Below are 11264 nucleotides of genomic sequence, written 5' to 3'. Positions count from 1 at the left end.
ACATGAGCTTTGGGTGACAGCTCATATCTAAACCATAACATCTTCTCTGTCTACTCTTTTTCTTGAGATAACTTCCCTTAAGCTTGTACTTGCTGACATCTCCACTTGAATATATAATAGGATCTTGAATTTAATCTGTCCTTTTAAAAAAGAACTCCTGAAACAATACCTGATTTGCATTTGACATTTAATAATTAATGGTGACTTAACTAATGAGTGACTGCTACTTTTATGTATTTTTCTTTAAATTGAGAAACTTAATCTTCCTTTTCACTAGACATCTCAGGTTTGGACTGTGGATTCTGACAATGTCCAATTTGTTTCTTGACAAAAGCTTTAGGTGGAAGATATCTTTGTGGAATTTGCATTGCCAAGCAGATTCTCCACTAGAGGGTGTGCAGGCATCACTTATATTTCAAAAACAGTAAGAAAATAATTCAGTAGTTAATAAAATATATAAGTGCTCTCGGATGTATCTGTTCTCTGATTTTCCATTTTGTTTGGAGGAAAAAATTGAAAGGTTACACTTATGAATGGAAATTTTCTAAGTGGAAGGAAATAAAGAAAAAAGTACATTTTAATTTTAGTCAGTTTAAGGAACAATACAAATGAAAGCATGATTACATGCATATTCTAAATTAAAACAAAACTCACAATGTAGGTTGAGGCATTATTTTAAAACATGAATTAACATTTTTTGGTAATAGGCATTATTACATACCCAATTCATTCAAAAAATGTTTATTAAATACTTAGCATGTGACAAGAATAAGAAAATATCCCTGCCTTTGAAAAGTTCAGCATCCGGGGGTGGGGGTGGGGGACAGTCAAATAAATATTTAGCACAAAGCAATAGTAAGTACTACAAGAAATATGTGTAAAAAGTGCTTTAAAAGTCTAGGAAAAGTGAGACCAGCTATGGTGATGGAGATTGTCACAGAGAAGAGGACATTATTTTCATGTCCCAGACTAACTGCTTTTATCCAAACTGAGTCTTGAAAATGTCTCTGCTCACAGATTTAAGTCCCTGTCTCTAAGATATATGTTCTGTTCTATGCTACTGCTACGTAGCCCCATTAATAGCCAAGGGTAGTATTTGGACATACTTGAATTATTTTATACGATAATCTTTGTATTGGTTGAGCATCCCTAATTTGAAAATCTGAAATTTGAAATGCTCCAAAATCTGAAACTTTATGAATGTCTAAATAATGCCACAAACTGCTGTCAAAAATGAGGTGTATGAAAACATTGTATAAAATCACTTTCAGGTTATGTATACAAGGTATATATAAAAGAAAGAGATTTCATATTTAGACTTGGGTTCCATTCACAAAATATCTCATTATCAATATACAAATAACCCCAAATCTGGAAAAGTCTGAAATACAAAGAGGTACTATCCACCCTTACCATGTAGCACAGTGCCTCTTAATATGTATCTGGTGTACGTTTATTAAATGACTGAAAGAATGGATAGTATAATTTCTCATTATGTATATGGAAATATCCCAAAATCTGGAAAAATCTGAAATTGAAATAGGAAACACTTCTGGTCCCAAGTATTTTGGATAAAAGATACTCAACCTGTACCACATCTATCTAAGCATTTGTATGTGTGTGTGTGTTTGTGTATGTGTATTACTGGGGATCTAACCTAGGGCCTCACATATGCTGAACAATGCTCTACCAGTGAGTTACATCCTAAGCCCTTTTGCTTGTTATTTTGAGACAGGGTTTCCCTCAATTGGCTTTGAACTTGCAATCCTCCTGCCTCAGCCTCCCAAGTAGCTGAAATTATAAGCATGGGTCACCCTGCCTTGCAGCATTTTAGTTTTTCTAGTCTTTTGTCATCTTGATCAGAACGGTCAGAGGACATCCAGATGATTAGTTGAGTGAGGGAATGGGGTAAACAAATGAGGGACTGAGAAGTGAAGAATAGCTTTGTAGGAAGTCAGCTGCTCTGGGCATGGGAAGTTATTTGAACCCCCGCAAACAGGAAGGACATCCGCATGCCTGACTGACTAGATAGTTGCCAATGAACCCTATGGCATAGGAATCTTTATTTTATTTAAGCTCCTTAAGTAAATCTAGATTGTCAGAGCGTGCTGGTTTATGGGCAAATAAACTATCCTAAGCTTACATCCCATGGATGGGCATGTGTGGGTTTGCATAGATATGATTAAGCATATGCATTTAGATGAGCTATATGAGTACCTAGAGGGAAGAAGGGCTTATAAAAAGATGATAATTCATGTTGTAGGACTCTGCTTCTCTTCTGTACTCCCCCAGAGCAGTTTTGGGAGAAGATTGCCAGTTGGAAACATTAGAAAGCTATATTCTCAGGTGCCCTCACTGACAATTTTATGAAAATGCTGTTACAGGCAACGAGAATCTAGATGAGGATTTGTACTTTTTAAAGCAGTAGTTTTTTTTAATGAAAGAAATAAAAGGGAAAAAAACCAAAGTCATGATTTGATTTAGATGCCAACACTTCACTTATTACCTCCAGCATAACTGTGCAAGAGTAGGCAGGCAGGGGAAGGAATGAAGGGAGCAACACATTGATAAGGATTTTAAAACACCAGGAAAAGAGGGCAAAGGGATCAGCAAATTTAGATGATGTTTGATGCTTTATGAATATCTTGCAAGGCTCTATCTGTTTTCCTTTGTGGAAAAAGCATGGAAAAGTATACATGAGGTTTTAGCATTTTTATAAGGACCCAAATGTTTTGTTAGTGAAGGCTAGAGGGAAACAGAAAGAATTCCAGATTATTCTGTCAGGATATCAGAATAATACAATGATAGATGAAATTTAAAGTCAAAATAAGCAAGGTAATGCTGTAGAAGCTAATATTTTCAGTAACTATGTTTATGCATTGTGACAGCTTATAAATTAAAAATCTAGCAACTCTTAAGAAATACACTTGGCTATCACTAGGGATAATGGAATAGAAGTGAGTGTTCTATAAAAGGGGAGTTTGGACCCAGTGCTATGTTGACAATGGAAGAGAAAGTAATTTTGAAATAGTATTTTATGATGATTTGGTGTGTTTACATGTCACATAGTTTAAAAGTTGTTATGGTCTTTTGTTACAGTAGCCTGAATGGACTAAATCAAAATAAAAGCAAGAATTGGAAGCTGCTATGAAATTTAAGTGGGTAAGCATTGGTAAGAGTGTAGATAGAAGATTATATTGACTATAGATTCAAATAAAAATAAGACTATTAGTTTTCAAAATCACTGTATAATTCATTAATGTGGAATATTATTTCAAAGAGCCAGGATTGAATATTTATGCTGATTAGGGTACTCAAAGGAAAAAAAAGAGCAAAGTCAAAGTAAGTTAAAATGAGTTAAAAAGTTAAAATGAGAAAAGTCAAAAGAACCTTTGGAAAGGTACCACTTTAAGGTACTTTTAAGAGGCCTGAAGACAACTCTAAATGTCAGAAGCAAAAAATGAGACATTTCAATGTAATCACATGGTCTTGGACAAATTTAAACTTCTCCCTGCCTCTATTTCCTTTCCTGTATAGAATGGTGAATAATGATGCCTTCCAGATACAGATTATGTTTCTTCTGTTTGAGATTAAATATACAAGTAAGGTTGAAGAAACTTCCCCATCATTCCCTTAAATATTAAATCAAATTGCTTTGTGGCCTGGACATTAACTTCCACTTTTCCTCTGACTCAATGGATCCTTTTCCTCATTCCAAGCAAAGAAGAGCCTCTTAATTGATGATAGTAGTGAAGGAGTTGTGAATACTGGGTTCTTCTTTCTGCCCATTTTTTTCTTCAATGTGTAGAGGGAAGAATATAGGCATATTAATCACATAAGCCTGGGTTTGAAACATAATTATCACTTGCCAGTTGATTGCAATAACAACTGTTTCTTTATCTGCAAAAATAGGGCTACTACCCACCTTGACAAATGAGAGTATTATTCAGTACTCAGATCAATACACTTTGAGATGTTTGTTCCTTTTCTTCTTATTTATAATCCGCTAGGGCCTAACTAGAAAAGAAAACAGATCTGATTATTTTTGGAGTCTTAAACTAAAGAAATCACTGCTGGCTTCCAATAAAACCTTTAAACAAAATGGAACGAAGCAAGTCTCACAAATAATAAAAATCAGACACTCTGACAGGGTTTGAATACCAAAGGGGATTTTAGGCAATAGGTATTAAATCAACATACACCTCCAGGATTCTTCTGCAGAACATTATAACTGGTCATTTCTTTGCTTGTGTACAAGATTTCTAGATTGTCGTAGGAGAATTAACCCTCATTTCAATCTATCAGGTTTCGAAGTCTGAAAATAAAGGCAACCAGGGTCTATTTTCAGGGCTGAGCCCTGTCTCTAGATGCCAAGAAGGTTAGTCATAAAGGGTTATAACCCCCGTGGAGACTCTTGTTCAGAACCCCCCAACTCCTTTTGGTGCAAGGGCCTCAAGGCATCTCTCCCTCTCCCCTCCCCCCACTTCTTCCTTCCTCTTGGTCTGAGTTCCTACTTCTACCCCATTTGGCAGCTTCTCCTTTTCCATCTTCGCTTTCTCCCATAAGTGGTCAAAATGGGAAACGGAAGTATCTATTTGTTGCTTGGTGTAGTGCTGGAAAAGGTTTTTTAATTAAGGGGGGAAAAATTACCCAACAAGATTCTTTACTTCGCAATGAGTCCGAACGTCTACTGACCCCCTAGTCCTCCTAAAAGAAAAATAAAATTAAATAGATAAAGCCCCCACCAAATTTTCCTTTGCTGCTGTGAGGAGGCTGGGGTCTGTTGGAGGGGGTGTGAGTCCGCTGCCGGAAGGCGAGCTCCCCGGGCGAACGGGCTCGGGATCCCGGGAGGCGCGTGCAGCACCGTGGGGAGGCGCGGGAGCGACTGCGGTCCAGCCCGGGCGGGGAAGCCCGTCCCGGAGTGCGAGGGGCGCTGGCGGCGGTCGGAGGCGGCGGCGGCGGGGACGCGGCGCGGCTGCCGCAGGGGAGCGGCGGCGGCGGCGGCGGCGGCGGCGGGCGCGAGGGGCGGGGCGCACTCCGCAACTTCTGCCGCTGCCGCCCGGCGCTCTCCAGCGAGCCGCGCGTCGCTGCGGGCTGTGGTGCGGCCAGCCGAGCCCGGCCCGCCAGCCCGCGCGTCCCCGGGTCCGTCGGGTGCCGCGGCGCCTCCCGCAGGGAGTCCCCGCGCCGCCGCGCCCCCGCGTTTCCCGCAGCGGCTGGGGGCCTAGGACGTGCGGGGCCGCGAGGCCGAGGCGGGCGCCCCCCAGCGGCCAGCGTGGGCCCCATGGCTGGGCCGGGCGGAGCGGAACCGGCGAGGTGAACCCGGGGCCGACCGCCGGAGCGCGTGGCTGGGGCGCCGGGTCCATGGGCAGCGGCAGACCGCGGCACGATGATGGACGTTAACAGCAGCGGCCGCCCGGACCTCTACGGGCACCTCCGCTCTTTCCTCCTGCCGGAGGTGGGGCGCGGGCTGCCGGACCTGAGCCCCGACGGGGGCGCCGACCCGGTCGCGAGCTCCTGGACGCCGCACCTCCTGAGCAGCGTCCCTGAGGTGACGGCCAGCCCAGCGCCCACCTGGGACGCGCCCCCGGACAATGTCTCAGGCTGCGGGGAGCAGATCAACTACGGCAGAGCCGAGAAAGTTGTGATCGGCTCCATCCTGACGCTCATCACGCTCCTGACGATCGCGGGCAACTGCCTGGTGGTGATCTCCGTGTGCTTTGTCAAGAAGCTCCGCCAGCCCTCTAACTACCTGATCGTGTCCCTGGCGCTGGCCGACCTCTCGGTGGCCGTGGCGGTCATGCCCTTCGTTAGCGTCACCGACCTCATCGGGGGCAAGTGGATATTTGGCCACTTCTTCTGCAACGTCTTCATCGCCATGGACGTCATGTGCTGCACGGCCTCGATCATGACCCTGTGCGTGATCAGCATCGACAGGTAAGGGCCGGGCCGTCCCGTCCCGGGGTCCGGCTGTTGATGCGCAGGCAGCTCAGCCCGGTGCGCTCGCCCTTCCTGGGAGGCTCAAGCCAGACCTCACCGTGGGATGAAGGGCTGAGCTTAAAATGAGCTTAAAATACAACCCCACACGCATCAACCCTACACCAACCAAACAACTTCAGTAACGGTATACCCTATATACATCTTTAAAAGAAAACCACGAAATATTCTAGTTTACTGTAGCGAAGAATTTTAAAACCAAAGTTAAAGAGTATTTTAAGCATTAGCAGCTCCACCAGGGGGTCCCTTGGCTTGGTTTTCAGAAGGAAGGAATTTGATGCTTTCTGACTTGACAAACCCTTTCTGTGAGCAGTAGAGTCATTTCTTGCATTAAGAAATCAATAGCTTCCAGATTGTGGGAGCTACTGTCTGGGCCAGTGGAAGGACCTTGGCTGGTCCCAGAATGGGGGGTTACATGTCTCAAACGCTACACTTTTAGGGTAGCTAATTCTGAATCTCGATCTTGTTCAAGTCTGGTTTCAGTGTGTGGCAATGCTGTTTCCTGCAAGCTCACTGACTGGAACCTTACTCCTTATCTTAAAGGTTCGTTCTAGGCTTTCATTATATCCCCTGGGAACCTTCTCTTGAGAACTCCCCCAATGGAGTCATTGAAACAGAGGCTGACCATCTGTCAGGGATGCTGGGGAAAAAAATTGCTGTTTGGGGTATCATATTAGACTAGGAGACCCCCAGGGTTTCTTCAGATTTCAGGATTACAGGATTTTGAAATCTTTGGCCCCAGAAATATTATGCAGTTGACTGCTTGAAGTAAGATCTCAGTGCTTTTCTGTCACAGAACAATTCGGTTTCATTTGAAACTGAAATATGAAACCTTTATATTCACACTCAGGAGTCTGCTGGTGTTTTGAAACCATCCCAGGACTAGTATCCTGTTGTGTTCAATGATATAGAGAAACGTTGCTTCTCTGTTACAGAGAACCTTCAAATATATAGACCTTTCAACATAGGAAAAATGACTGATGCCTCTGTACTTAAAATGACAGTGTCTCACAGGATGGTCTCGCGTGTAACTGGGATTTTCTGTCTTTTCCTTCTTGAAAATACTATTTGTGTTTTGTTGATATTTGACCTGTTCTACTTTGCTGCTTGACCAGGATTTATAATTAGTAAATAAAGAGAATGATGAGAAAGGGGATATTGTAAAAAAAGAAAGAAAGAAAGAAAAAAGAAACACATTGTAGTTGTATTTGGTGATTTAGGTTTTTAAAAAATTGATCCTGCCATTTTATATATCACGGCAGGAGCTTCTGACAGCAAACAAGGAATTACTTTAAGAGTGGAGCAGGAAATGTATATGTGAGAATACTGGCACCAAACTTGGCAGCCGAAGTTATGAATTACTGTAGTTAAGAATGACAAAAACATAATGCATTTACAGTCTGGCCGTGGCAACAGAAATTAGGAGAGTGTACTCAATATACATTATAAGTGTATGTATGAATTATAAGCACAGATATCTGATTACTCAGCCAGCCAAAACTGCTTCTTCCATGAATGGAGCCCTTGTAAATTGACTTTAGCGTAATAAAACAAATAATAATTTATACTGCAAGTGATGCATTTATAACCCTTTTTTCATTTCATAATTGATAAATGATAGATAAATAGCACGTTGTGCTAACTTGTGCTGACACAGCCAGTGCTTCTGTTCCTCGGGGCACATTGGGGTTTGGCTGAGACCACACTGTGATTCCTGTACATGAACTAAAGACATTCTTCACTCTTTGTGCATATGTGATTTTAGCACCAGCAGGAATGTCATGAATGCTGAGAAGAGGTTAATTCTTCTTGGCAAAAGTTTCTAATTTCTTCATTATGATTGTTGCAAATTATGATAACATAGGCATAAAGAATCTCTCTTTTTTTTCCCTATGAGAATTGCCCTATTGGTGAATTTCACTTAAAATTAATTTTTAAAGATTAGTGTATCATTTCTTTAGATAAAATGAAGAATTGATAAAAGTGGAAGAAACAAATTGATTTTCTTCTAAGAACTTAATGTTAAACATGAGAAAAAGGAAAATGTGTTTGACATCTAAGGTGAATTATTTCTGTAAAGAATGTTTTCTTCAGTTCTCATGTATGGCAGATGTTATAAAGTATGCTATGAAAATATGAAAAAAAATTAATCTTTATTCATTCCCTCTTCAGTACCTAATACAGTTTGAGCTGTACTTTGTGCAGCACAGAGACAAATAACAATATTCTTGATTTTAAGCTTATTTTAATATATTGTGAGAATTTGGTTACCTGTTGGGCATTTAACCTGGCCAAAGTGAAGTCTCTGATTTTTCTTTGGGTGTCTAATTAAACTAGGAAAAATGCTTCTCAACCTTTTGGCTAAGATCATATGTCAACAAGGAGATGTGGGATGCTTTCCCAGGCTTTTCTTCCAAACTCTCACCCCCATCCTTTTCAAATAATGACTCCTGTTCTTTGAAGAAGTAGTAACCATTAGATGAGAACTCTCTTATTTTTCCACTAATAATAAACAATCTTCCCTGCATCTGATCCCTTCTTTTTGTTTCTTTGCAGTTAAAAAGCAAGAAAACATTGTGTCCTAGCAAAAACCAAACCACCTGAACTTTATAATGCATCCCCTGTCCTTCTCAAGGACTGTGTTCCTGTATTGATCACTCATCTCTGTCTACAGCTTCTCATTTTTACCAGGTCAACTCAGGCTTCTGTCTTTAAGATTTGGTTTTACTTCTTTCTCCAGTCACTGCTCAACTTCACAATTGAAGCTTCTCAAAGAACTGTGCCTAAACATGTCTTTCTTTCCTTACTCTTTAAATAGACGAGTTTGATGCTCACCACATTTACTGTAGTATTTGAACTGTCCTTCCTAGGTCCACTTCTGTTCCATTCTTTTGAAAATTTTAAGTGAGACAAAGTTCAGATATAACAAAATGGACAGATCTTACATGTCCAATTCAGTCCACAAATATTCTATTCTATCAAGTATAGATTATATTTTGTCATCCTAGAAAGTTTTCTTGTGTTCCTCCTAGAATCATCTTTTAAAAATGGAAATCAAATTACCTTTATACACAGTTTAAAAACATGCAAAAACAGTTTTATATATTGTTCAGGGAAGCTTAGATAAGGAGTGAAAGTCTAAAATAATGTGGAGTTTGATGGACATCACCTTTAGGCCTGTGCTATCACTGGTGGGGTGGGTGAAGATATAATCAGAGAGAGTACTCATGTAAATCATATTGGTAATGTTTTTTAAAATCTTGATGGTGGAGACAGTTTTACTTTATGTATGTCAAATGCATTTTTCAACTTTATTTTGAAATATATACATACATATATATATATAAAAGTGTACAATCCTAAGTGTGGTGCTTGATGAATTTCCACAACATGAACATATCCTTGTGAACACATCATATCAAGAAAGAGAACATTGCTAACTCCCAAAAGCCCCTCTCCCTTTCTAATTTTTAATAACCCCAAAGATAATGATTGTCCTGACCTTCACCATCATAGTAAAGTTTTGCTTGGCCAGAACTTCATATAAGTGAAATTGTATAGTCTGTACTTTTTAAAATCTGGCTTCTTTTGCTCAACATAATGTTTGTGAGATTCATCCATAGTTTTTAGCTTGTCAGTGGTTCATATTCCATTGCATGAATATGCTATAATTTATCAGTTCACCTGTAAATGGAAATTTGAGTTTCTGGTTTTTGATTATTACTTATAATGCTGCTCTGAACAAGTAATTTTGTACAAGTAATTTTGTGGACATGCTGTAATTTCTTTTAGGTAAATACAAAGCTGAGTAATAAGGTACTGTTGAGGATTTTAATTCTGTCTACCCACTCACACCTTTTGTGTTATTGTTGTACTGAAATTCAAGTCTATAGATTAAAAAAAAAACCTATTGAACATTATTTTCTATTGTTGATTAAATCAATGAGTATTCATTAATATTTACCAACATGTGTACTTTTCCTACTCCTTTTAATTTTCTACGTTACCATGCTTTCATCTGGGATAATTTTCTTCTGTCCAATTAGACTTCCATTAGCATTTATTTTTAGTGACAGTTTGCTGCTGACAAATTTTCTCAGTTTTTACTTTTCTGAAAATACCTTTGGGGGAAAAATAGAATACTTGGGACTCAATCTAACCAAAGAGGTGAAAGACTTCTACAAAGGAAAATACAGAACTCAAAAGAAAGAAATAGAAGACCTTAGAAGATGGAAAGATCTCCCATAATCTTGGATAGGCAGAATTAATATCATCAAAATGGCTATACTACCAAAAGCACCATACAGATTTAATGCAATTCCTGTTGAATTTCCAATAATGTTCTTCATAGAAATAGAAAAAGGAGTCATGAAATTCATTTGGGAAAATGAGAGACCCACAGTAGCCAAGGCAATCCTTAGCAAGAAAAGGGTAGCAGGAGGCATCACAATACCAGACCTTAAATTATGCTACAGAGTTATAGTAACAAAACAGAATGGTATTAGCACCAAAACAGACATGAAGACCAATGGAATAGAATAAAAGACACAGAGAGATAAATCCATATGAATACAGTTATCTCATTCTAGACAAAGGTGCCAAAAACATACATTTGAAAAAAAAATAGCCTTTTCAACAAATGGTGCTGGGAAAACTGGAAATCCATATGTAGTAGATGAAATTATCTTTCACTCTGCATAAAACTCAACTGAAAATGGCTCGATCTTACTTTCATTTAAAAGTATTTTGGGGAGCACATAATTCTATATTTGTAGTTTTTCCCCAGTACCGTAAAACATTGTTCCATTGTCTTCAGATATCCATAGTTTTGGTTGAAATATCAGCTATCAGCTAACATTATTATTACTATTTTGAAAGCAGCTTCCTTTTTGCCTTTGATTGCTTTTAGGGCTTCTCATGATGTTTAGTTTTTTTCAGTTTTCTGTGATGTCCCTAAGTCTGGAAGTGTTGATTATTTTTTGTTTATTTACTGTTAACCCTGCTTGGGGTTCTTACTAATTTTTGTATTTATGAATTACTATCTTTAATTATTTTGTTCTTATCACTTCAGACACGCTTTCTTTTCTTTGTCTTCAAATATACATATTTTATAACTTTTTATGCTTTTATATTTCATACTGTATTCTTCTACCATGTATAATCTGTTGTTCAACTTTACCTACTGAGTTCTTCATTTCAGTAATTGTATTTAATAGTTCTAGAAATACTACTTGATTCTTTTTTAAAATTCTAATTTTCTGGTGACATTC

General features: G+C 39.4%; 1 protein-coding gene across 3 annotated transcripts in view; it reads left to right on the top strand.

Moving 5' to 3' along the window:
- The first annotated feature begins 5079 nt into the window (after positions 1 to 5079).
- Positions 5080 to 11264, top strand: part of Htr7 (5-hydroxytryptamine receptor 7) — a 95757-nt gene continuing 89572 nt past the window's right edge. For all 3 annotated transcript variants that reach the window (XM_047553488.1, XM_047553490.1, XM_047553489.1), the window contains exon 1: positions 5080 to 5934. In XM_047553488.1, the coding sequence (XP_047409444.1) occupies positions 5387 to 5934 (548 nt within the window). In that variant the 5' untranslated portion in view covers positions 5080 to 5386. The remainder of the gene's footprint in view (positions 5935 to 11264) is intronic.

This window comes from Sciurus carolinensis, chromosome 5, assembly GCF_902686445.1.
Source record: "Sciurus carolinensis chromosome 5, mSciCar1.2, whole genome shotgun sequence".
NCBI lineage: Eukaryota > Metazoa > Chordata > Mammalia > Rodentia > Sciuridae > Sciurus > Sciurus carolinensis.
The sequence above is the reverse complement of the archived record's forward strand: the minus strand, read 5'-3'. Positions and strand labels throughout refer to the sequence as shown.